General features: G+C 44.1%; 1 protein-coding gene across 4 annotated transcripts in view; it reads left to right on the top strand.

Moving 5' to 3' along the window:
• DMD (dystrophin) overlaps positions 1-27,864 on the top strand; it is a 6,960,831-nt gene that overhangs the window by 1,851,373 nt on the left and 5,081,594 nt on the right. For all 4 annotated transcript variants that reach the window (XM_069204753.1, XM_069204754.1, XM_069204752.1 and 1 more), the window contains one exon: positions 559-646. In XM_069204753.1, coding sequence (XP_069060854.1) covers positions 559-646 — 88 coding nt within the window. The remainder of the gene's footprint in view (positions 1-558; positions 647-27,864) is intronic.

The following is a 27,864-nucleotide window of genomic DNA, read 5'->3' as shown; positions in this document are numbered from 1 at the left end:
AAGTCATTTGTTGTAATAAGAATAATATTAGCAGTTACGTTACTGGCACTTCAGGCAAAGGTCATCCTTCCTTCAGTGCATTCAGAAGAGCGACAATTGTGGTGGGAATAGGGACTCTCTTATGATGAAAAATGAAATTGTAAAGTATATCCATTGCCATAGAATCACTGTTCTCGTTTACTTTCGGTTGCCACGCTCTGAATTGTCTCATTTAAGTGTAATACGCTGTATCTGTTTCCCTGGCGGACTTAATTCCTCACGCTGCTCTTTTCCATACATCATGTCTGAAGATTTTGTAGCGCATTTATCTACTTGATTTTTATCAGCTATCTTTCGGGAAACAAAGAAAGAGAAACTACTGTGTGAAGCCAAAGGCCTGTCTCCTCTTGTGTGATGATATTTACTGGTGTGATGGTCATAGCTAATGTGTTTAGATTCACGGGCAACCCTGTCAGGGGCGAAGCAAGCCATAGCATCAAAGGACATCGTCAAGTTCTAATTACTGTGCTGCCTCAGAGTCCCTGTACTAAAACACTCACCTTTCCTGTCATGCTGCAGGCTATAGAGCGCGAGAAGCCGGAGAAGAACAGGAAGCTGCAAGATGCTAGCAGATCCGCGCAGGCCCTGGTGGAGCAGATGGTGAACGGTAATTACATGGGGACTGATTTCGATAATCTTCCAGGGGATATGGTACACACGTTCGATGTAGATAGCTCAATAACTGCAGTAGTCTATCAAGGTCTAAACGAACAATACGTTGAAGCTTTGCTCGCTTGGCATTTGCTAATCAAACAGGGTTTGCTAAAAATACATTACTAGCTTGAAAAGGTTACACGAAGGGTACATACAATAGATTTGCAAATAACGAGAATTAAAGTCTACCGAGCGTGCAGGATGTCACAGTGAAACACGGAAGTAAGTCTCACCTGTTTGTTTAAAGAAAATTAGAAAGAGCAGTCAATGTTTGCAGTACAACAGCCACATGATGGAGGTGCGGGGAACGAATATATGTTTCAATATTCCTGTTTACATAAACAATGCATATACAAAAGGCCACATCATTGCAAGGGAAAATGCATGTGGAAACTACTACTCCTGCTAATAATGCATTCCTTGTTTCCTATAACGTTGTAGTTGTAATGCATTCACTCAAATAACTTTGAACGTAAAATGCATTTTTGGACTTGATTGATGTATTTTGCAACACTCATACAGAATAAAAGACAAAGCGAATATATAGCAAATATAGGGGGTCATTCTGACCCTGGCGGTCCATGACCGCCATGGCGGAGGGTGGCGGAAGCACCGCCAACAGGCTGGCGGTGCTTCCTTGGCGATTCTGACCGCCGCGGTCAGAAAAGGGGAGCCGGCGGTTTCCCGCCGGTTTCCCGCTGGCCCAGGGAATCCGCCATGGCGGCGCTGCTTGCAGCACCGCCATGGGGATTCCGACCGCCTTCCTGCCAGCCTGTTTCTGGCGGTGTCCACCGCCAGAACCAGGATGGTGGGAACGGGTGCCGTGGGGCCCCTGGGGGCCCCTGCACTGCCCATGCCTAACAGGGCCCCACAAAGATTTTCACTGTCTGCTTTGCAGACAGTGAAAATCGCGACGGGTGCCACTGCACCCGTAGCACCCCTGCAACTCCGCCGGCTCCATTCCGAGCCGGCTTCATTGTTGAAGGGGCTTTCCCGCTGGGCCGGCCGGCGGTCTTCTGGCGGTCGCCCGCTGGCCCAGCGGGAAAGCCGGAATGGCCGCCGTGGTCTTTTGACCGCGGAGCGGTCTTTCGGCGGGAACCGCTTGGCGGGCGGCGACCGCCGCCGTCAGAATGACCGCCATAGTGTATCAATTTACAACGATAAATAAAGAACCGACAAGCATAACTGGTATATCAGTAGGGCATTAAAGACAAAACACAGGTATAAAAAGCGGCACAAAAATACGAAATGCAAAGAGGTACCATACACACAGCAATACACACACACACACTCCCTCTCTCACGCTCAGTATCTCTCAAGCATACATGTTCTGACATCAACAAACAGAGAACAGGCCTCGAAAAATCTTTAAAATGTTACTAGACACGCAGGTGTAGTGACTTTATTAATCTACTGGATGGGCATTAGACCTGGCATTTTTGACGTGGTATCCTCTAAACATTTTGCCCTCTGACCTCCTGACTTTGGGCACTTTACCACTACTAAAGTGCATGGGCTCTCTGCGTAATACAGGTAGCATTAGCCTATCCACAATTGGCATATTAAACTTACTCATACACCTCTAGTAAAGTGCACTACGTGTGCCCAGGACCTGTAAATTCAATGCTTCTAGTGGGCCTGCAGCCCTTTTTGTGCCACCCACTTCAATAGCCCTTTAAACATGACTCAGTCCTGCCACTGCAGAGCCTTTGTTCGTAAGTGTAAACTGCCATGGCGACCTGCAAGTTTTCACTCTTGCGAGGCCCAAACACTAATTTTAATACATATAAGCCACCTCTCAATTAGGCCCCAGACACCCCCAAGGGCATTGTACATTGTATTTAAAAAGTTAGACATGTACTTTTAAGTTTTCATGTCTAGGTAGTAAAGACTCATAAATTCATTTTTCACTACTGCTAGGCCTATCTTTTCCATAGGTTAACAGTTAGTAAGTGTAATTTCCAACTGGGAAGAGATGGGACCCCGAAGTTTAGTGTCTCAGGGATCAAAATTTAAAAGCACAACTTATGGTGGTCATATTTTAAATTGTAATTCAGAAAATGCTACTTTTAAAAAGTTTGCCACAAACTTCAAGGTTGGGCCCTTTTAATGTCAGCAAGGCTGGGCCACTATTCAGTATCAAACCTGAGAAAAAAATCACCGTCTTGACCTTACTTAAAGAAACATTTGTTAATATACGTGACCACCTCATTCAATGAATGTGATCACGATTTATTTGCTGCATAGTACATATTTTGTTTATCCTCATTTACACAAATTGTAGTCATACAGAAGAACAAAAAACAAAACATGACATTATGTTAACATTTTGTTTTTGAGTAGCCCAATGAACATACAAAGAAACATAATATTTAGACAATCAGTAAAGAAACAATGAATAAAATAAGACATACAGGTGTGCCCTAGTTCTGAAATTCAGCACCCATGAGGGGATGTTATGCACTTTCTTCAAATGCACAACTGGGTATAAGTACTGGACATCAGTCACCACTAAATCAGTACACTTCTGGACCTGAGGACCTTCTGCCAGGAAGACGGACTGCCGTGCTGCTGCTAAAAGGACTGTCACTCTGCTGGACTCTGCTAGACTCTGCTTTGTTGTGCCTGTCCTGTTGCCTGCTACTCTCCTTGCCTAGGAGTGAGAAGGACTGGATGTGCATCTATACATCCCCGGAACCAAAGTGAATCCAAGTGCTTGCTGGCTTGCCTTGTGTTCTGAAGTCTCAGGGACATCAAAGACTTCCAACAACTCTGATGCAACTTCTGGACTCTATCATCTGTGAATCCTGCCCTGCCAAGTGGTGCCAGTCCAGTCCTAGAAGAAGGTTTGCTAGCTGTTTCCTACCAAAATCACCCTCGACACCATTGCATTGCTGCTGCAGGAGACATTGCATTGCTGGCTGCATGGGTCAATGACAACGCTTCACCTGCAACAAAGGGGTTCTACATCAATGCATTTCCAATTGCACAGTTCAGAACCAAAGCATTGCCTACTCTGACTGGATCGACGACAGTGCATCAACACCGCTTCTCCTCACATCACTCCTCAATGCCGACACAACCCTGAACCAAGGTACTGATTTCAGCAGGACAAGGTCGGTCTCTGTAGCTGACCTGCGCTCCATCGCGGACGTCTGACGTTTTAGATTTCACTTGGTCTAGCGCAACCAAATAGCTCCTATTGGCGCATTATGCTTTCAACAACTATATCTGCAGACATTGTTTAAAAATTCATCTCTCTACTTCTAGCCTTTAGATTTTAGTCATTTTGGTCTTGTTGTGTTCATTAAATTAAGCTCTATTTTTCTAACCCGGTATGGACTATTTTTGTGGTGTTTTCACTGTTTTACTGTTGTTAGTGTTGCACAAATACTTTACACATTGCCTCCTAATTTAAGCCTACCTGCTATGTGCTGAGCTACCAGAGAGTAAGCAGAGGTTTATTTATGGTGTATAAGTGACTTACCTTGTCTAGGATTGTGGCCCCTACGAGGACAGGGTGCATACCTTTACCAAATGGAGAGCCAATTTCTAACATTGATGATCCGTAGTCAGGATAGGACTTGTGTTTGTGCACTGCCTTACAGTAATTTGGTGTACACTACCATTCACACATAAGACCACTTTGAATCCATTGTCTCTGATCCTCATTGGCATTTTTCCATACTCTCTCTGTTTGGCAATTTTTATTTTTTCAATTGTCCCTGATTTGCATTTTTGCTTTTTTTTAAATCATGTCTCTGACTGGAGGTCCTACATCTGAACCTGCAAAAATGGACTGTGAAGTGACCAAGTTGGAGAGTTACACTGTGGCCCTACACAAGGATTTTTGCGAGGAGTTCAAGCTTTTTACAAAATGCTTCATCAGGAGGGTGGAGCTGCATAAGGTGCTGAGGGTCGGGCTAGCAGCTTGGGGCATACCTGTGACCCCCAGAGGAGGGGGGTGAGATGACAGATGATGATGTGTAGCTGGATCAGGATTCATTGGAATTGCCAGTGGGGTAGGGTGCCAATGGAGTAGAGGCTCCCCCAGGAGCAGCATTTCATCTAGAGGCCTACCCCCAGAGGAGCTGGACGACAGGAGGGAGGAGAGGAATTTGAAATTAGAGCTGGCTAAGTTCAAATTGGAGAAAGAGAAGGCCTTAGAGGAAACAAGGCTGGCTATGGAGACAGAGAAATAGTGATTGGCCATGAAGGAGCAGAAACTCATTTTGCCTTAGGAGCTGAGCCGGAATGAACTGGACCTTAAAGCCAGGCAGGCTGAGTCCAGCACTGCTGGTGGTGGCATTTCTTCTGTGACCTCAGGCAGGAGGGTCCACATTCCTAAGGGTTTGGTGTCTGACTTTGTGGTGGGAGACAACATAGATAGATGGTTTGAGGCCTATGAGATTGCTTTAGAGATGCACAAGGTCCCTGAGGGGGATTGGGGAGCTAGTCTCCGGAGGTACATTCAAGTGAGGGGAGGGACAACCTACTGGCCCTAGAGGGGGTGACAGGATAAGGTATCCTCCATTGAAGGAGGCCCTAAACAGGTCAGGAAGTTTGGTCTCACCTCTGAGAAACACAGACAGAAGTTCAGGGACAGCCAGAAGCTATCCCAACAAAATTTGTGTGGATTCCTTTAGCAAGGCACTGGATCATTGGGTGAAGTACAGTGAGATAAAGGATTACCAGGGGCTGTATAACTTGATCGCAAAGAAGCACATGTTCAGTCTTTACCAGATCTGAGCCAACATCTTGTTGACAATAGGCTCTCAGACCCCAGGGAGCTTGCTAAGGAGGCAGACCACTGGATCAGCACCAGGGTCCACAAGAAAGCTTATGGGGGGAGATCACCACAGGGTGGGCAGTGTCATCACCAGATAAAGGAGAGGGGAACAAAAATAAAAGCAAGGAGTTCTCCAAAGGGCCCCAAACTAATTATGAAGATCAGGGATCCCATCGCCCTACTGAAAAGAAGAAGAGATTGGTCTCTGACCCCACCAAATCAGACAAATCAGACACTTCTGAACCTACAACTGGACTCTGTCAGAAGAACTGCTGTGCTGCATCAAGGACTGTTACTCTGCTGAACGGCTGACCTGGCCGGGCAGCTTATCTGCTGTGCTGCCCTGCTGCCTTCTGATGGAGAGCTGGACTCTGCCTTGCAACCCAAAGTGATCATCAAGGGCTTGTTGGCTTGCCTCCGGTTCCTAGAAACTCAGGGATATCAAAGTCTCTAACCCTGCTCCTCTGCCTTGCTCACAAGAAGTGAACCCTGATACTTGCACCAGTGAAAGCGACAAATCTCCTGTCTGCTGGAAGCAGCAATCAGCACATAGACCCTGTTGTGGAAGTAAAATGGATGCATTGCACTTGGGACATGAGCAGCATCAGCCCAAATCTCTAAAAGGCGGTCTACTCATCCCTACAAAAGCATTGAGAAACTGGGAGCATCAGCTTCAAAAACAACGCAAAGTGGCTATGACACTTGTCTCTGGAAACCAACACATCACCATCACCATGTGGGAAAAATCAAGGCGTGCCTCGTCTGCGAAAGTAACACTGACACATCTATCAATGCATCAAACTCACATCTCGTGTTTGTGACCAGGATCAAGGTACTCTGTTCTCCGGACCTGGGTGGGTCCTGTATCCGGCCTGTGCTTTATCATGGTCGGCTTGAACTGTTTACTTGTCCCGGGTCCAGCGTGTCCTCAATGACCCCTAAAGCGCTATTTGCTTCTAAGGGCTATTTTTACATTTATTCTTCTAAAGTTTATAGCTCTACTTCTACTCATTGGATTTGTGTTGTTTTGGTCTTTATTTATTAATTACATTACTGTCTATTTTTCTAAACCTATGTGAAGTCTTTTTGTGGTGTTTTCGTTGTGCTACTGTGTGTGTATGTTGCACAAATACTTTACAAATTGCCTCTTTAGATAAGCCTGACTTCTCTGTGCCAAGCTAACAGAGGGTGATCACAGGTTATCTTTTAGCGTGTATTTGAGCGGTGATCCCTATTTGGACTGGGCACATACCCTTGCCAGCTAGAGACACAATTTCTAACAAAAGCCTAATGCTAAGTGGTTTTGCAAAACCATGGATCTAATTGCAACTAATTCAGTGTTTATTACTGATAATACTCCAGAAGCGCTAGTTGCCAGTCTGTCCACTACTGTTGAAAGCTTTCAGATTTTCTCATCATTTAGAATAACTCATATTGATGACATAATTGCTCCCACATCAGTAGCCCTTCAAACATGTCTAAGGCCTGCCATTGTAAAGCCTGTGAGCGCAACTTTAAACTTCTATGTCGACCTGGCAAGTTAACCCACTTGCCAGGCCCAAACCAGCCCTTTTAATAATCATACGTCACCCCTAAGGTAGGCCCTAGACAGCCCAAAGGACAAGGTGCAGTGTATTTGAAAGGTTGAACATGCACTTTTAAGCTGTACATGTCCAGGTAGTGAAAAACTCTTGCATTTGTTTTTCACTATTGCAAGGCCCATCTCTCCCATAGGCTAACTTTTGGATTTAATTACATCTTATGAGTGTAATTTCCAGTTTGAAAGAGCCAGAGCCCCCAGATTTGAAGTCTCTGGAATCACATCTGAATTCACAACTTATGGTGAAGTAGTATGGCAAATTGTAATTCTGAAAATGCCACTTTAAAAAAGTTGACACACCAAATGATGGACGGAATGCGGAACAAATCAAACATTCACCTCCAATCACAGTTCTGAGTTTAAGCCAGCAATTCTTTTGCTCAATACGCCACCCCAGTTTGGACTCAACCATGTGCAAATCAGTCTTGACCCTATTTCACCATGAGAGCAGTCCAGCCCGAACTGTCATGCAAGGTCCTTCCTAGACAGGAAATAAGCATACTTGGTCCAGTTTTAAGGTATCACCCCTCCTCAGCCAGGCTAGCTTGAATCCGGTGGATAGTGATCCTGGTACCCACGTCTGGGCATCCCTGGTGCACTTAGGGTGATAAAAGCAAACCAACCAAATGATGGAGGTAATGTGGAACAAATCAAACATTCACTTCCAGTCACAGATCTGGGTTTAATCCATCAGTTCTTTTGCTTGCCATTCCATTCCAGTTTGGACCCAGCTGTATGCAAATCTTTCTTGACCCTGTTCCCCATGGAAACACTCCAGCCCGAACTGCCAGACCAGGTGCTCACTGGACCAGAAACTTGCATCCTGGGACCGGTTTTGGGGGATTCACCCCTCTTCAGCCAGGTTAGCTTGAATCTGGTGGCATAGAAAGCACAGGACCCATGTCAGGGCATACCCTTCCCACTTACGGCAGCAATTGCAAAAAGAACAGATGATGGATGGAATGTGGAACACATCAAACATTCACCCCAGTCACAGATCTGGGTTTAATCAATTGGTTTCCTGCTTGCTATGCTGCTAGTCCTGGCATCCTTGGCATGGGTTCCCCTATCATTTTGCCTCTGCTTCCTGTATTTTTGACTGTGTGCTGGACTTCGTTTTTGATGCTTCTGGTATTCTGGGTAGTTTACCACTACTAACCAGCGCTAAAGTGCAAGTGCCCTCCATGTAAACTGTATTTGTAATTGGCTTTACCATGATTGACATATTTGATTTACTATTAAGTTCCTAGAAAGTGCACTAGAGGTGCCCACGGCCTGTAAATAAAATGCTACTAGTGGGTCTGCAGCACTGATTGTGCCACCCACATGAGTAGCCCTGTAAACATGGCTCAGACCTGCCACTGCAGTGTGTGTGTACAGTTGTAAGCGGTCAATATGACCTGGCAAGTGTACCTACTTGCCAGGCCCAAACCTTCCCTTTTTGTACACGTAGAACACCCCTAGCACAGGCCCTAGGTAGCCCCATGGACAGTGTGCAGTGTATTTAAAAGGCAGGACATGTACTGATGGTGAAATACTGCCAAATTCGTTTTTCACTATTGCAAGGTCTCGCTCTCCCATAGGTTAACATGGGGACTGCCTTTAAATATCTTTTAAGTGCAGTTTCCCATTGGGAGCAGATAGAGATATAGAGTTTGGGGTCTCTAAACTCACAATTTAAAAATACATATTTTGGTAAAGTTGTTTTTTAGATTGTCAGTTTGAAAATGCCACTTTTAAAAAATGGGCATTTTCTTGCTTACCTAGTCTGTTCCTCTGCCTGCCTATGGAATCCACGTCTGTGTCAGACTGACAATTGGGCTATTTGTGAATTCCTTGTAGACAGTGACACAAAGGGAGCTGGGGATTCCCCTGCATATCCTGATGAGTCACCTGGACTATTGTGAGGAGGGTGGACCTGCCACCTACACCTGAAAGGGCTGTGCCTATACTCTCACAGTGCAGTCTCTGGCCCCCTGGTGTGTGTCTTGGGCTAGGGCTGGGCAAAGCAGGATCTTGTCAATAACAGAGACTTTCCTTTGAGGTTTGCCTACTTCAAAGGTAGGTATACATAATGGACCCAAAACCCCATATTATTAGAACTTTTCTGGATCAAGAGGAACCTCTGCCAAGGAGAAGAGCTGAAGAGCTGGAAGAGGAGTGCTTCCCCTTTGCTGTGCGCACTTTGCTGGATTGGCCTGCAGGTGCTGCTTCTGCCTTAGACAAAGACTGGACTTTGCTGTGTATCCTGCTTGTTAAGTTTCCCAAAGGGCTTGGACTAAGCTTGCCTCCTGCTAAGAAGTCCCAAGGACAGTAAAGACTCCACCTACCTACCAGTCTTTGGGCTCATTTGCTGTGGACCCTAACTCGCCAGTAGGTGCATATTCCAGTTTCGTGGGGGTGAAAGCTGGTTTACAACCAAGGAAAACCAAGTGCACCAATGATGGACCGCACCTAGACTGATGCCCCTGCCTGACCCCGCAACACCACCTGCAACCAGAAGCCGTAGTCTCCACTGGAGTGCGATGATCCTGACTGACATCGCAGGCCTGATGCCGCCTCAGCCCCGCTGATTTCCCGTGACTTCATGAGTTCCGGGACACTGCTGCACCTGCAGCCCAGTGGCCTGACCATGACCATGTGAGGTCACCCCACCGCATCTTGACCCGCTGGACATCGACCCTGCCGGAGTGTAAGGACCCGATGCTTTGCACCAACACCACCTCTTCTCCACTGCTCTGCAGCAAGGATCCAATGCTTCGCACCAGTGCCTCTGCTCCACTGCTCTGCAGCACCAGAACCAATGCCACACCAGATCCAGCGACCCCCTCGCTTCCCTGACTCCGTGCACCGTCTTGCTTCCTCACTTTCAAAAGGTACTGTACCTAGGGGTCCATGTGACTCCGTGACCAGCGCCATTGGCATCGGATTATTGGGAACGACACCGTCACAATGCCGTCATAACACCAAATTGAAGCTTTCGAGTTTCTTAGCACTATAAGTTTAATCTTTCAAAAATCATAACTTTGCTTGTGTATGTTGGATTTTTGTTTTTTGCGTCTTGTTTTGCTCAGATAAATATTGGCTGTTTTGTACATTGGTGTTGAGTCCTTTTGTGGTGTTTTCACTGTGTTACTGTGTGTGATTGTACAAATGCTTCACCCAGTGCCTCTGAGATAAGCCTGACTGCTTGTGCCAAGCTACCAAATGGGTGAGCAGGGGTTATCTGAGCTGTGTATCTCCCTTACCCTGACTAGAATGTGGGTCCCTGGTTGGACAGAGTGCAAACTGACTGACTTCCACCACCTGCACTTTGCTTGCCACAAATCAAGTGGTCCCAATCCAGTCCTTAGAAGTGTGTATAAAGTGCTGCTCCTATCCAAAATCCATGCATCTATGCCATTGTGCTGCTCAGAACTGGTGCATCCCTATCAATGCAGACGCATCACCACTGCTGCAAAGATATTGCATCGCTGTTGGCGCTGGCTCATTGCTGCTGCTGTGAGGATTGGGAACACCACATTTGTGACTGCACAGTGCATCGCTTTGTTTTCCAATGCATCTCCAACTTTGCAGAGCCAAGGCATCGCCTTCAACATCTGGATCGACACAAGCACATGACCTCCTTTGCTCCTCGCATCATGTTATGTTATATTTTGTTAAAGGATTTTCTAAAGCACAATAAATACCCAGAGGGATCTTGGCCCTAAGCACTAAGAAGAAGAGAGCAGAAGTCTAAGTAGATCTAAAAAGCCATGTCTTTAGCTCCTTGTGAAACTTTAATAAATTAGGAGCATTCCCGATAGCAACAGGAAAAGCATTCCCGAAGGGTGGACTCAGGGGAGGGAAGGAAGATCCTGACACCTCCCTGGATAGGAAGTATGATTCTAATTTAGACCTGAAGGGTCCCTGTCCGGATGGGGAAATTCACACAACGAGGAAGGGACAGGAGGACGTTTAAGATGACCCCAATGGTAGAGCGATCGAGATGTACTAGCAAGGCTGGGTCTCAAATGCCACAACTTATTCCACCCGCACACTGTTTGTTTTAAATAGTTACCTTTTAGCTATCTTGTTGTTTAAATGGTTTACAGTTTATATGGGGATACAGAGTGCACGGGTAGAAACTGGACATGAGAATGGATGAGAAGCATTGATGGCAGGTCCATGTGGGCGATTAGTACAGTGACTGGCCGAATAACGCAATGCATCTGTTATTAATTGCGACCTGAATGTATTAAATGAGTCCATACTTATGGCTTGCACTGAAGAGCATACATATGTATTAATGATTACTAAATGACGTGAAAAACCAATAAACAAAGTTAAAAAAAACACAAAAAAAACAGGAAAAGCATTCCAGGCCTTTGAAGCTCCTACTACAAAACTCCTGCCACCCAAGGTGGCTCACCTAAACCTGTAGACTGCGACCAGTTTGGCATTAGTAGACCGTAATGTTCTTCATGGAGAATACCAAGTAAGTTTGTACAGAGTGTTTTGAAGGTAATCTTTAACAGATCGGCAACCAATCTCTAATTGAACCGGACACTTGGTGATATTTAGGAAGCTTTAAAAGAAGCCTGGTGGCTGTATTCTGTGGTGATTAATCCAGTTTGGCCACCACCGAAGCAGTGACCAAGATCTTCTGTAGGTGGATGGGAATGTAAGAGAAAATCATTTTCTGCAATGTCAGCATATAAAAAGCTGAAGATGTTGTGGCATTAGCTTGTTCCTGATAGCTAAGTTTCTTGTCTGAGAACCTAGATTCCATACCTTCCTTACAGGAGTAGGTAAGGGTCCTATATCATGGGGTCGGCAAGATGGAGGCCAGAGTGACAGCTGAGCACCAAACAGAATGACCTCGGTCTTATCAGAGTTTAGTTTTAGACAGTTCCCACCCATCCACCTGCCAATTGCCTGCATGCAATCGCAAAGCCTAGGACCCAGACTGATGTCCTCATTTGCTGAAGAGACCACAATTTGAGTGTCATTCGCTTTGGAGGTTAAACTAGAGCTGAAAGATTGAACCAACTCTGCCAATGGTGTGACATAAACATTAAAAAGAGTCAGGCTCAGAGTCAATCCCTGCGGGACCCTGAAGGGGGAAGAGAAGGGTAAGATACCTGTTCACCCACTCTAACAATTTTTTCCTGCTGCGCAAGAATTGGTCTAAGCAGGTCCCTGGAAATGCCTCAAACTCCGATTTTGGCCAGGCGATTAAGCGGTTTATGATTGCTAACTGTGTTGAAGGCCACTGAGAGATCTAATAATAGGAGCACTGCGCTTTTTCCTTGGTCCAGTAGCATTTGCAGCTTCTCAGTGGCCTTAAGTCTTGCTGTTTCAGTGCTACGGCTGCTACAGAAGCCAAATTGAGTGGGGTCAAAAAGATCATTGTCTTGTATGAATTTCATGAGCTGTATGTGCATAATTTTCTCCACTATCATGGCAGGTAGTGGTAAACAAGATCGGGTGGTAATTTTTAGGATCCACTGGATCTAAAGATCTCTTTTTTAAGAAGGAAAGCACCAAGGCTTTCTTCCAAATTGAAGGAAAACTCTCAAGCAGGAACATCTGCTAAAAAATGATGGTCAAAGGAGCAGCCACAATGTCGGGACCAGCTTAACAACTGTTGGACAGGGGTCAAAAGGAGAGCCAGACGATGCCAAGTAGATGAGCATGGAAGCTTCTTCAGTGTAGGATGGTGTAAATTGAAGAAAGTTATTAAATGTCAGTGTGGGAGAGACCTTACTCTCAGTTTCGTGGGAGGGAGAGGTGAGAGGGAATTTGCTCTATATGTCTTCCACTTCTTTTTTTTCTAAAAAAGGAACCAAATTAATTACAGAAAAATTGGGTCATGGGTTTGGCCAAGATGGAGGAGATCTTAGAGAGCATGTTGACTGTCTGAAAAAGTTCTCTAGTTGAACGTTTGGCCTCTAGGATTCTTCTAGTAAAATACGTGACCTTTTCCTTTACAATGAGAATCTTATACTGGGCGAGGCATAGTTTGTTTTTGAATTTTTCTGCTGGATCACAATCCAGCCTCCAGTGCCTTTCTTTCCTTAACAGCTTTGTTTAGGGGCTTTCTTTAAGCTAGTTAAAGAACCAAGGGGCTGAACTGCGGTTATGTTTCTGACTGGACTTTTTTGCAGGCGCAGCCCGATCGGCAGCTGCAGAGAGCCAGGAAGTGTATTGCACAGCAGCCTGGTCTGTGTTACCATCAAACGTCACAATGGAATCATTCAGGGCACTGGCAAAAGGAACAATCTGAATCTTATGCCAGGCACGGGTAGCAGTAGGAGGGTCTGCATCCCTACAATTGGAGCCACAGCCTCTAAAAGAAACATTAAAAAGGACTGCTCTGTGATCTGACCAAGCTAGAGAGATAACTTTAACTGTTTCTAAAAAAAAAAAGCTACTGGTAAAGACGCCATCAAGGGTCTGGCCTGCCTGATGGGTGGCGGTAGAGACCCAACTCCGAACCAAGGTATTGTTTCAGTAGGCCAAGGATGGTCCCTGTATCGCAGCAGAGCTCTGTTGCAGTCGGCCTGGCTTTTCAAATTTGCCCTGTCTAGTGTGACCAAATAGCCCCGTTTGGCACTTTATGGTTTTAAGCACTAGAATTGAGTTTATTCTCTAAAAAATCATATTGTGACTTCTGCTTATTGGTTTTGATTGTCGTTTGGTCTTGTTTTGTTCATTAAAGTAAGATATTTTTCTAACCAGGTGTGGTATTATTTTGTCATGTTTTACCTGTTTCACTGTTTGAAGTGCTGCACAAATACTTAACACATTGCCTCTTAACTTAAGCCTGACTTCTCTGTGCAAGCTACCAGGGGGTGAGCACAGGCTAATTTAGAGTGTGCTTGTGTCTTACCGTGATTAGGATTGTGGCTCCTGCTTGGGCAGGGTGCGTACCTCTGCCAACCAGACACCCAGCTTTTAACAGTGTGCCTGGCTTCCTCTTGTTGTGTGTGGAAGCCCATGAGTGTTGCCACTCCCTCTCCCAAAATGGCAACTCTACCACTAGTGCGCCCAGCTCACTTTGCTGAACTCTTATCTGGAACTTTGTTTGACTGTCACCTGCTCATTTTTGTTCCCCTTAACCCCCAGCCCCTGAGCCAACAGGTGCCTGTCCATAACAAACCCCCTTATTGTTTTGATATTAATTGCTTCTATTTAAAAACTGATTTCCTTGTATAATCTGGCAAGAGGTTGTCTTATTTTAATCTCATTTTCTTTCTTGTTTTAGCTCTCTTTTTTGGCTGTTTTCTTTTTATTTCTCCACTTGTTGTGCCTGGCATCCACCAGGTTCTGGGCAGAGCCAGTGTGTGTTACCTGCCCTCCATTCACCTCATTGGCAATTAATGGCAACCACAATGGGATTGTGCAGCAGAAATGCTGCTTGTGCACCAAAGACACTCCAAAAGCAAGACTTTCTGCACCCACCTTGTTAGAAATGGGGTTTCTGGTTGGCTAGGGGATGCACATAAGCCAGGCAGAACCCACCCACTCTAGTCAGGGCAAGGGAGTTACCTGTCTAAGTTAACCCCTCCTCACCCCCTTGGTAGCGTGGCACGAGCAGTCAGGTCTAACCCAGAGGCAGTGTGTAAAGCGTTTGCACAACACACACAACACACATGATGCAAGATCTACAACACAAAGTAAACACAACATGGAACTATGTAAATATAGACTGTATTGCACAAAACATAATTAGACCAAACATTACACGTCAGCAGTTGTCAGAACGTTACACAAGGTACTAATACTCGGCAAGAATAAGCAGTTGTCACATTAGAACATGTAAGTACTCAGGATTCTGCAACATAAGCAGTAGTCAGGAATCATGATGAACAGATGTATGCACTTGTGATAAACACATCATAAATATCCATAATAGGAACATTACAGCACATACGGCAAGACATAAAGAAAATGCATATCTTTAGGAAGATAACCCTGGAACATCCCACCCTCCCAGTGTCCCCAAGAGTACCTTATTTAGTAGAGTAAGGCACTCCTAGTGCCTGGAAGGTTGCGGTGGGGGCCCCCGGTGCTCCTATGTGGTTAATGGGGGCCACATGTAGTTCCTGGGGGGAAAGGCAGTCAGCATCCTCTCTGTTGTACATAATGGGCCCCTCCTGGGGCCTATGATCTCATTGGGGCCCCCCCAGGCCTCCACAGGCCCTACCACCAAAGGGAGGGGGGGGGGCAGGCAGCCCAACAAAAGCAATGGGGGCAAGAGAAAGGGGCTTCCGTTGAGGCCTCCCTTACCCGTTCCTCAAAATAATGCCCGGCTGAAAATAGGAGCGTCCCGCTCCTATGGCAGTGACCGGGAGTAGGGGGGACGTTCCCCTCGTCTCCCCCGAGTCCTGCTCCTCAGGGTGGCCCTGGGATTGTAAGAGACCTCCGATGAGGTCTCTCTCTCTCTCCTTGGGCAGCTGCCGCACACTCACCCGCACCCGATGTGGTGCGGAAGTGTTTACTGCAGCTCCCGGACCACAGTGGTGATCTGGCCCAAAATGGAGGAGGACTGGTGCCCCGGGGTGCTCTAAGGAGTGAGCCGTGTCCCGGTGGTACCGATAGGAGCATGCTTGCTCCGATTACCTTTTCTTCATGCCCCGCGGGCACTGGGGAGTGCGTGAAGCTCGCGCTTCGTGGATTTGAAACGCCCGGGTTGCGGCAGTGATCCTTGGCAACCAGAAAAGCTCTTTAAACAGCACACAGAGCAACACTGGTGTCCCTGGCTGCAGCAGTGATTTAGGGCAGCCAGGAAGCGCTTGTAAAAGCGTGCGGAGGTCACACAGGAGCACTCTCCAAGCGCTAAGCCATTAAAGCAGCACTCCTCATGCTGAAGTAAGTTACAGGGGCCAGGGGCCACAACACTCTGCCTCGGGAGACAAAAATGAAGAAGGGACACAGAGCTGGCGAACCCAGCTATAGGCCAGCTCAACAAGTGTATGCAAGCATTGGCAGTTCCTCCTAGTGACTAGGCAGATCACAGGTCAGCACAGTAGTCCAAGGTGGGTCCTGGTGAGTCCATTCAGCAGCGTCCAGTGTCCAGCTTCAGGTAAGCTTCTTCAAGGTTCAAGAATGTCTAAATTGTGGGGAAAATTCCCCTGTACTTATACTCATTTTACAGTGTCTTTGTCAATGAGGAGGAGAGGGGGTTCCAACCAGTTACAACTGGTTCTGGGGGTGCCCCTTCTCTCCTCCAGCACAGGCTCCAAACATCAGTGGGGGTAAACAACCCTGTGCGAGACCAGGGCACAGCCTTTACAAATGTAGGTGTGCCCCGCCTCTCCCTTCTCTCAGCCCAGGAAGACCATACAATATGTAGATGCACCTCTGTGACACCTCCACCCTCCCTGTGTACAGGCTGTCTGAAAAGTATGCAAAAAGCCCCAACTGTCCGTCTGCCCAGACGTGGATTGGAATCCAGCTGCAAAAACACCTGAGTCATAAGCATAGAGAAATGCACACTTTCTAGAAGTGGCATTTCTGTAATAGTAATAAAAAATACACTTACACCAGTAAGAAGCATTTCTTATCACTATCACAACCATATCAAACATGCCCACGCTACCCCTCATAAAACAGACAATACCCCTTACACATAAGGCAGGGCATTTCTAATGTAATCCTATGAGAAGGCAGCACTCACAGCAGTGAGACACCACGTTAGGCTGTTTGTCACTACCAGGACAGGCCACGCAACCTGGCACATGTCCTGCCTTCTACATACATGGCACCCTGCCCATAGGGCCAGCTAGGGCGTACCTTAGGGGTGACTTACACTAGTAAAAGGGGAGTTCTGGACCTAGCAAGTAAATTTAGATGCCAGATCAATGTGGCAGAAAACTGCGCACACAGTCCCTAAGCTAGCAGGCCTGAGTTAGGTTTGAAAGGCTACTTCAGTGGGTGGCACAAGCAGCGCTGCAGGCCCACTAGTAGTCTTTAATTTACAGGCCCTGAGTATAGGGATACCACTTTACAAGGGACTTAAAGGTAAATTAAATATGCCAATTAGGTATAAGCCAATCATACCAACTTTACCAGGGAGAGCACATGTACTTAAGCACTGGCTAGCAGTGAAAATGTGCTCAGAGTCATAACGTCAGTCAACAAAGGTCAGAAAAATAAGGAGGCAAAAAGTCTGGGGAATGACCCTGTAAAAGGGCCTGGTCCAACATACCTACACCCAGTCACTACGCCCTGGAATCATGTAATGTGGTTTGGACCCTTTTCTCAAGAAATGTCTGAAACCATGAAACAGGCACAAAGCAGAGAATACTACAGTGTCCCTATTAGACAATGGTCTATAATACTCTTCTCTCTGTTGGGCTACATCTAATATCCAAAATAACAAGATTCTTGAGTCACTTCAAAGGGTTTAAACTCTAATCGTCCCATTAAAAATTCCTCCTTCATCATTCCTTGGGAGCAGGAATGCGCAGCTGTTGAAAGTAACCAACAAGCTGAAGACAGGTTTATGTTATGCACATTCCTCAAGGGTGTAGCTTTGGTGGGGGGAGATTGCGGTGTTCAACCCCCCTGATAAATGTATTTTGGGATAAATAGATGGGTACAGATTCTTTCAGTTGGCTATGGTGAAGTGTCTATAAGATTTCTACAAGAATTTGTACACACACGGACAAAAGCAAAAATGCATACACATGCCTTCTCTCTCTGTTTGGAAGGACTTCAAAAATGTTGGTTATTCCACAAAAGAATTTTTTTTCTCTTACTTAGTAGTCCTACCAATCCGTATTTCTCTCCCTTTCCACTGCCCCTCAAGCCCTTCTCTTGGACCCTACTTGTTATATCATTTATTTAAACATTATGTGCCAGCATGATTGCTGGAACATCTGAAGCCCCCCTGCCCCCCCCCCCCCCCCAATCTTGCTGACCAAGCTACGCCTATGATTCAGGCTTTCAATACCAATGAACAATGGAATCTATTAATTTTAACTGAGTCATGCCTTTCCCCCGAATGAAACGCAATTGTAGATGAACTGGTTTCATCTAAGTATGATATTGTCAGATGTCATAGGGCACTTAATCGTGGAAATGGAGTCTGTATTATCCACCATAAGTCATTTTTAAGTAATGCTATCTCATTCCCTCCCTCCAGGGGTACAGCGTCTTTGCTGGAAGAATGGAGAATTAATCTGCTTCTTGGGGGCATTGTTAGTTTCTGCCCTTTAAAACATCAACCACCTAAAGTTATCTGGTTGTATGGGCTAATTTTACACGCTCAATTCCTCTTTAAAGCTATTTTATTCATAGGAGACTCTAATATCTGGGCGGACCCATGCACAACCTCCCCGGAGCCAAGCCTGAAAGCCAATCATATTCATGACCTTATTTTTACTACAAGTATGTACATCAAGAGCAGGCAATCAACGACGTTAACAAAGATCTCCCCTCCTTCGAATTTACCATCCGCGAGTCTTTAGATATACTGGCTTCTCTGGAATCTAAAACGCTCAGGCCTAGGCACTCCTTCGCCCTTTGGTTCTCAGATTCACTAATAAAAGAGAAAAATGTAAGTACAACTTCAGGTAACACCCTTGTGCAGTGTCATCTAATTCACATTTTTTTAAATGAACTTGTATTTACAGTTACGTTTGTAAGTGCTCCGCATTTGAATCTTCATAATTCCCTATTACTAAATAAACAGTGAAACTTGGAAGTTAGTGTTCAGGACCTCAATATTCATTCAACACAATCAAACACTAAGGCCCGTATTTATAGGCTCTTGGCTCAGGGCACCGCAGCAAATCACTTAGCTGTGCTGGCCTGAATCAAAGAGAAAGGGCAGAAATGTGCTGTATCAATGGTATACAGCACAATCCTGTCCTCTCCCCTTGCGCTGGCCAGGTGTCAGCAGCCTAGCACCAATGCAGGCACCCTTTCACCATGGTGCAAGGGTACATGTGCTGCATGCGGCATTGGTTTTGTGCAGGAGGTGACACTTTTATGCACAAAAACAATTGTGGGAGATGGTTTCCCTTTTCTATGTATGTTTCAGAGTGCAGCATACATAGAAAGATTAAAAACTAGAAGAAATAAATCAATTTTTCCTCCTCTGGGGAGACGTAAGGTTTTGGCGCATTCCCAGGTTTACATGGTTTTGTAAATCTGGGGATGCGTTAAAATCCATGGTGTTGTGTGAGAACATCCACCGCAGCACCTATAGAACGCCTTTCTTACGCAGAGTAAAGCGACGCAGCAGTTTGCGCTGTCTTGCCTTACTTCATATCTCTGAGGTCATTTAAAGCTAAGCATTATGATTTTGCATGTCTTCATAGATATGATTTAAAGGTTTGCGCCACAGTTGCACCGCAAAACGTGACGCAAAAGCGACACAAGGGGCTCATAAATATGCACCTAAATCGCTATGGCTTCGGTACAGGTTCCATCTTGCAGTTAATTACATGTAATAGACAAGGCATGGGTTTATTTTATTCTTTATACTGCTCTATTGTGTCTAATTATTTGTAAGGACTCTGATATACCATTAAATGATCAATGATGTTTACATTCTTTGTTGACGAATTTGTAAATTTCTTGGTAATAAAATAGAGAGGAAAAGTATTCTTGCATGTGAACAGTTTTGGTTTCCTAAGCAATATATAGATACACTATTTAGTTCCAATTTTCCATGAAGTTCTTCTCAACTGAAACAAAGCAATTTTTCTTCCCTGTTCCTTGGAGGATGAAACTTTCCGCGTCTCTAACAAATAACGTGACAATATTGTTTATTTGAGTAACGCCTACTCCCTTATCAAGCCTGCAAGGCTTTTAGGGGAATGGCTGGTAATCATTTGCATAACTGATGTCGAACTTTAATGAGGAGCCCCCTTGATTAAGGTGCTAATGTAATTTGAAAAACATATTATCCACCTGAATACTTAGCAAGCTTTTTTATGATTACCACTCTCGTTATGAATACCAAATGCATCTGTAACCACCAGACTCAAAATAAAGCATTGCTAAAATGATGATGTGTGTAATTATTAGATATCATTTAACTTGCCATTCAAGACAGCTTCGTGAGTCAAGTAGCATAGTGAACAGGTAACACCGCTTTATGGTGCCCTGGAATGAAGGCTTATGATAAATACACTTGACAGGTTTGCCTCATTTCACCAGCAGTTTCAACGCACTTGCATCGACGGTGCAATTAATGTAAACTCTAATCCAATTACATATTCCATCTGATGTTCAGCAAACAGCGTAATAACATTTATGGCAGCGTTTCAGCTAATAACCAGTTTCCCTTGGGTTGAAGGAATTATGTTTCTTCCATATTCTACCACATTTCTTGTTCTGTTTGATATATATCATGTGGATTGACTATGATCCTGCACGTTGAGATAGCTATCTGTTTGTGTCTTTACTTTTGTATTTTTATTACGTGCTCATTGTGAAATTCTATAAACACGCATAAAAGATATCAGTAAGGTTTAGATAATGGTCTCTAGCTCAGACTTCTGGTTTGTTCCATGTTCTTAAACATGCAATTATTGAAAGCAAAGTAAAAATAAACTTGACCTCACTCCACATCAGACGACAGTATGTTTATTAAAAAAATGAACACACTCCATAGCAATGACTGAATGCAGAACCTGTAAACTGTGTTTTTTGACTTCGCATTCTGCAAAGGAAATGTGAGAGTCAGGTCAATGCATTTATCACCTTGTGTTTAAAATGTAAGATGTGTTTGTTGTGACTGTCAAAAGTTAAACATAAAAAGTTCCCTTTATTATCCTAGTTATCTTTTAACACAATTTCCACCTATCTATTCATGCCTTCTGTAGCGTCGTCTCAACTAGAGGCAAAATAACTTTATTTTCCATGTACTAAATTTCGTGATTGAGATGCTGCTGTTCCCATAAAGTTTTTTTTTTTTTTTTTTTTTGTTGTTGTTTTTTTTAAATAGCTCCTTTGCCCATTTAAGGTAAATGCGCAATATATGAACTACTTCAGATCAATGCAGTACATCGTTCTGTTTGCCACTGCACGGTACACACAATGATCTGCCCTTCACTGCAGTGCATGCTTGCGAGTGGAGTGGAGGTGTACCTGGGTTAAGGCCACGATGCCTGTTGTTCTTCCGTAATCTTGGAGCTCCAAAGAATGGCAAGAGTTGAGGCAAGAACCAATGTAATGGTATATCACTTAAAATAAATAGATCGGTATTTTATTGACAAGCACATGGACAGCAGGTGCTCATGTAAAGAGGGTTTAAAAAACATGTTCACTGCAAATGCATTACTTTACAGTGGAGATGTTGAGGTCTTTAACACCTGGAGAGAAATGCTGAGTTGTTTTTTTCTCACGCAGTGAAGCACATTTAATAGGGGTGTTGGACCTGTTGGACCTGACCTCCTTGGCGTAGTTTTACTCTAACGTTTGGCCCCTCCATCCTTCTGTTTTTCCTGACTTCGTTTTTGCTGGCTTTAGGACTCTGGACTCTGTATCACTGCTAACCAGTGTGCGTGTGCTCTGTCCTTTAAACCTTGTAACATTTAGCTTAAAGAGGTACTGCATGTACCCAGATGCTGTAAATTAAATGATACTAGTGGGCATACAGCACTGATTGCGCCACCCACTTAAGTAACGTTTTAAACATGTCTCAGGCCTGCCATTGCAGCCTGTGTGTGTAGTTTAAGACTGCCAATTGGGCCCAGCAAAATAAACCGTTGGCTATGCCTAAGCCATCCTTCTTAATACCTCTATCTAAGTCATCCCTAGGTCAGGCTATAAATAGCCCATAGGGAATTTAAAAGGTTGAATGTGTACTTTTACTTTTACATGCACTAGTAGTGAAAATATCCAACATTCGATTTTCACTACTACTGCAGCACACTTAGAAAGACGAAAAAGTCTCTAAGGATTGTGTTTGTGCAGGAAGGTGCCCCTTCTTAGATAAAAACAATCCTGCATACAAAAGAAGGTTCTCTTGCAACACGGCACAAGAGTGCCTGCGTTAGGGAAAGGCAGTACATTGTGCACCAGCACAAAGAGAGGACAGAAATGAGCCATATAATGTTAAATATGGTACATTCCTGCCCTCTCCCTCTCATGCAGCACAATGAGGTTTTATGATGTATTGTGTTGAAGTATGATATATCTGGCCCTTATATATTTCAGTACCAAGTTGTTAGCAATTATATTTATAGCACTGTAAGAATATAAAATAGGAGTAATTACTTCTTCAATGGTGGCTCAGATGTTAGTTTCAAGTAAATAGTTGAGCAGATACACCAGGTATCATAAAATAAAGATGGCAGAAAACAGTTATATATTGATACATAACTGAGTTTTAATGTATTGTGATTCCAAGAATCTTACTGAAATTCTTTTAAAATATCTGACAAAATAGTTCGAGACTTGTAACAGATTTAAAATCTATTTACATACTTTAAGCAAGTTGTACTTTCCATCCTGAGTATGCAAAACACAGATGAGTCCAGATGCTAAAAATATATCTAGGAAAGACCCCAATGGAAAATTAACGATGCATTGATCTTATTCCAAGAATGAGGGGACATTTCCATCCTGTACAGAAAACACTGGAAGCTATCCCTAAATATATATGTTGCACTTCTTCGATATCAAATCCTACACTAATGCTCCTCTACTATGCATACACCAGTGCACATATCTAGACAATATTTCAGTATACAGAAACATGAAATCTGCAGCAAACAAATAGGAAAATGCCTTCTTTTGCATGATCACACCAAGATTTCTGAACTAATGCTGCTGGTATTTTGACTCTGTGCACTGGACTCTGCTAACCAGGCCCCATTACATGTGTTCTGATATTTAAAACATTTAGAACTTGGCTATACATACTGACTTTACCAATAGGTCTCTTGTAGATGTTATCAAGTGTTCCCAGGACCTGTAAGTTAAACGCCACTAGCGGATTGAAGCACACATTGTGCCCGCCACTAAAGTAACAGTGAAAACATGACTGCAGGCCTTCTATCATAGCCTGCCTGTACAGTTTTATATCTGCATTTTCATCTGTCAAAATAATCCCTTTTGACAGACCTAAACCTTCCTTTTAAATATTGATATGTCACCCCTAAGTAGGCCTTAGTGTCCAATAAGGCAAAAAGCATAGTATTTCAAGGAAAGACATGTAAAAGTCTAATATAAACCACATTCTTAGAGTGATAAGCCCTCAAAAGCTTGCACTGTAGCAGCATTAGCTGTTACATAGGAAAATATGGAAAATTATATTAAAGTTGAATAATGTATTGTCTACTTAGGAAATAGATAGAGTTTATTCTTGGAATTTTAAAAACATTTATTGACAGCTCAATTCATTGGTCAAGTTAAATTTGTACTTAATATTTAACAAAAGATACTTTTAAAATGTCACCTTTTGCCTGTCTAAGGCCTATGGTAGACCATTTGCTTGAGCTTCCAACTATCACCCAGGAGCTGGAAAACTCATTTGATGAGGTGCAAACTTGTTCCTAGTGCTGCTACAAAGTCCTTGGGTGTGGGGAGGTGTTCTGTTCCTCTGACAAGATGACTATCAGTGTAATGCCGAGCAACTTACTAACTTTAAAGAGGCCTACCCTGTCACAGGCAGAAGTAGCTAACACCTGGGCCTGCTCCCATTCCTTTGTCCCAGGGAGAGAAGCTTCTGCTAGAGCCACTTTTGATTAACAACAGAGGGGTGCCCACACCTCCAGGGTGGGAACAGGAGCTCAGCACAGATGAAGAAAGATATTGCCATCTTGGTTTTAGGTAGTGAGGAGCACTGTGGGATTGTTTGCAGTAGGGCACGCAGAAAATGCTTCAAAAGTGGGTAGTTTGGATCTTTGACCCTATTGGTTAGGGAGTGGCCCGGAATTGCCCCCATCCACAGGCTGGCACTGTGCTTAATTGTGGTACCCCTCAGAACAGCTCTGGACCTGTGGAAGACAGAAGAAGAACTGCACCTGATGTTGTGACCTATGAGGAGAACCCTAAGGGGCAGGACTTGCTCCCACTGGTAGCCAGGGTCGAGATATGGACTCCAAGGGTCAGTTGGTAGACGTTGTGTGAAGCTGTAGGGAAAACAACGCTGAGAGAGGCACACTTTTCTGAAAAGCTCATCTGACCAGTTCCAACTGGCCTGCCCTAGGTCCTGCTAGTGGCTTCTACTGGAGAGAACCTGTTGCCTCTAAGTGGTGTCCCAGGGGTCCTTGGGCCCTTAGATAAGTGTCTGACTGTACTTTCCCGGCCCAATCATAAAATCTGGGACTTGGAAACTCTTTCAGGGATTTTTGCCTGGAGAACTGCCAGAAGACCGGGGCAAACCTGCAAAGCTGATCGCTGGCGAGCTCAACTCTGCTGCAGCTCCTGCTATGTTCTTTTTGCAGCAGCAAATCAGAATTAGTGGGCCTGATACCAAGCAGCATCTAATGACTTTGAAACCTTGCTCCACCAAAGGAATCTGGCTTCCAGAAAAAAAATACATGTCAGAAGGTAGAAATTTTCATCCAGTGCAATGCCAAGCAGCATCCAATGTTGATGGCTTCCTTGGAGCACACTCTGGACTTTACCCGCACTGAGGTTTTGCCCCTTCATAAATGACTGCACAGAGTCTGTGCTTCACCATCCTAGAGTGGATGAGCTCTTCTTCAGATCCAACCTACAACCTTACCCTGCTGAGGAGTCTGCCTTGTCAGAAAATTTCGAAGTCCTATGGTAACTCTTTGACTGGACCCTGAGTGGGCCATGTATCCAGCCTGTGCACAGTTGGCCTTAAGCTTTCATTAGTCCTGGTTTAGTGCAACCAGTTGCCAATGATTAATGCTTTGTGCTTTTTTGGGCTACAATTTAATTCAAACTTTCAAAATTCATATATCCGGTTCCCCTTATTGGATTTTAGTAATTTTTATATCCTTTTGTTCATTAAAATGTTTTCTCTTTGTATAAATAGGTGTAGGATTTTTATTGTGTTTTGTTTTTAACTTTTTAACTTGTTTGGTACTTCTACATGCCTTACACATTTTCTTAAGTTAAGCCTGCTTCCTGTCATTGCTATCAGGGGTTGAGCCCAGGTTTGAATTACTGAAATCTTTATTAAACCTAACATGAATAGTGATTTTATTTCTTTTGGTAGAATGCCATCCATTCCAACTAAATATCCACTTTCTCTCAAGAAGTAATTCATTGGCACAGACAAATTATGAAACAAAATTAACTTGTCAAGATGTAGAAGGCAACTGATGCCTTCTAGGAAATCTGAACCTAAACATATTTTAGCCGCTTAAAATCAACAAAGAGGTATGACTACAGTAGTATCAAAGAAAACATTTTTCAAATTGCTGATGTTCCACAAAAGGAATAAGTCATTGGTACAGTGTGTTTTCACATCAGGTAATGTGAAGTGGCTATCAAGCAAGCTGAGATAGCTGATGAATGAATGATAGCCAGAAATGAAAAAAACATTCTACTAGTAGATTTGAAAATGTTTATCTACAGGATTCACTAAGGGCCTGAATAAGACATTAGTGGTCCTATCATGGGATCACCAATACTGCGGGAAAGATGCCACCATCATGCCGGCTGTTTCCTCCCCAGTCGTATTACAATGTTCCTGTTGGCCTGACCGGTGGGAACATTGTAGTATGACGCTCCTGCCGGTCATCCCGGAGGGAACAGTGCTACGGTATTGGTCATTTTTTTCTGCCACTTTTTAGAGTACATCTAAAAGATGACTCCTTCTGGATTAAATTGATGACATATGAATGCCTAAATGTTGATGCCTTCTAATATACTATTGTTTTCCTGATGTTCTACAATGTGCCTTTAATTAGGGTATCTGTTAGGGTTTCTGGAAGTAGAACTTAGACTTATTTGTCTGCAGGTGATAAGTTTACAGCACATCTGTCTACTGTAGCCGTTGGGCTCTAAAGTAGATAACATTGATTACTTAAAATGATGCTGCATTACTTTGGAAAAATCTCCACTTTGCTACTTGATTGCCCATGGGGCACTATCAGTTGTCCGCAAATGAAAAGTTTTGTTAATTAACACACAGTTTTTATTATTAGTCAGAGAAAGTGAATTGGTTATTCTGAAAGGACTTATGACTTAAAAGTAAGTATATTTAAGTATATTGCCTTAAATATTGTGAAGAACTCTTAAAAATCTAAAAACATTTTTTCCGTAAACCTTTTCTAATTTACTTAAAGCCTCATTATGAGTCTGGCGGTCAGACGAACGCCACACTTGTGGTGATTGTCCGGCAGTTGCACTCTGGGTGGTCAGACTGCCATAAGACAACACTGGCGGGCAGACCGGCCAGGGGACCATCATCGCCTCCAGGAATATGGGTCCCAACAGGCTGATGGCGGTTTGAGTTGTGCAAAGCCACATCGAAGATGAACTCAACACTGCCATGCTGATTACAACTCAGCTGTCCTCCAGCCTTTCCATGGTGGTCACCTTGCCATGGAAAGACTGGTGGAACGCCAGTGCCAGGAGCCACAGTGGGGGCCCCTGCACTGCCCAATGCATGGACAGTGCAGCCCCCCCACCCAGCACAATTGAAATGTATTCTGTCTGCTTTGCAGACAGTGTGTACTCGGATGGTGCTGGTGTGCTATGGTATTGGTATAGGATATTAGAAGGCATCAACATTTAGGCATTCATATGTCATCAATTTAATCCAGAAGGAGTAGTCTTCTTTTATATGTACTCTAAAAAGTGGCACAAAAAAATGCCAGAGACGTTATATAGACAGTTATACATGATATTTTGGCTCAATATCACTCAAGCCTTACCACTCATTACATTATATGAGGATTCCTGGTCAAATACCCAAATGGATTGTCAATTCTGAGGCATGTACTTTTGAGAACAGTGGAGTATTGTGGGTGGTAGTGAGACCTCACCAAGTAATAATGTCACTATTCGGTGTCCGGTTCAGTTAGAATTGTTTAAACAAAGCCTTATCTCAGTCCTGGATAGCTGCAGCACAGAGCAGTTTAGCTTAACTCAAAGGAAAATAAGTGTAGAGCATTGATCAGCACCAAAACAGTCAATAAGTAAGAAACACAATGCAATAAAAGCCCCACTTCAATATATAAAAATGTGTATATAGTTATCTTTAAATAGACACAGAAATCAGATAAATGGAACCAGAGTTATGATTTTTTGTAATTTTTTAATAAATCACTGCTTTTGACTCAATTTTTTGTTTGTTTGTGAACCACTGCTTTTCACACTAAGCAGTAGTCTATGTGCCTTGAATGTGAGGGCCTGGGGGAAAGTCAAAGCCTCAGTTGGACCACAATGGAAGTCAGGTTGGATGCAGGTGCCTTTTTGGTCCCGGTCAAGTTCTTACTTTCTCACTTAGACATTTTTCTGGTTCTTTTTCTTGTCGATGAAGAGGTCAGAGGGGTCCTGTGCAGCCTGAGACTGGTGTTGGGCTTGACCTTGATGGGCAGGCAAAGTCCAACGGTCTGATGAAATAGTGGTATTCTATTAGCCTCGGACACTGTGCTAAAAGAAAAATGTTATATTTTGCTTTTGGATTGCAAGTTACAGTTCTGTGGGTAAAAATAATTCACTATAGCACCATCAAATGGTCCAGGATGTGGGAGGAACCTGCTACACCAACAGAGTCCAAGGCATGCCTGTTGGCTACTGTTCAGCTGGGCTCTTTGCAGGTGTAGGCTTCTTTAGCTTTTGTGTCCCTGAAGCTTAACTTAACTAGCCTTTGCAGTCCACTCACTGGTTCTTGGCACAAGTGGGA

Source organism: Pleurodeles waltl, chromosome 8 (genome assembly GCF_031143425.1).
Source record: "Pleurodeles waltl isolate 20211129_DDA chromosome 8, aPleWal1.hap1.20221129, whole genome shotgun sequence".
Taxonomy (NCBI): Eukaryota; Metazoa; Chordata; class Amphibia; order Caudata; family Salamandridae; genus Pleurodeles; species Pleurodeles waltl.
This window is presented reverse-complemented; position numbering and strand designations above follow the sequence as displayed.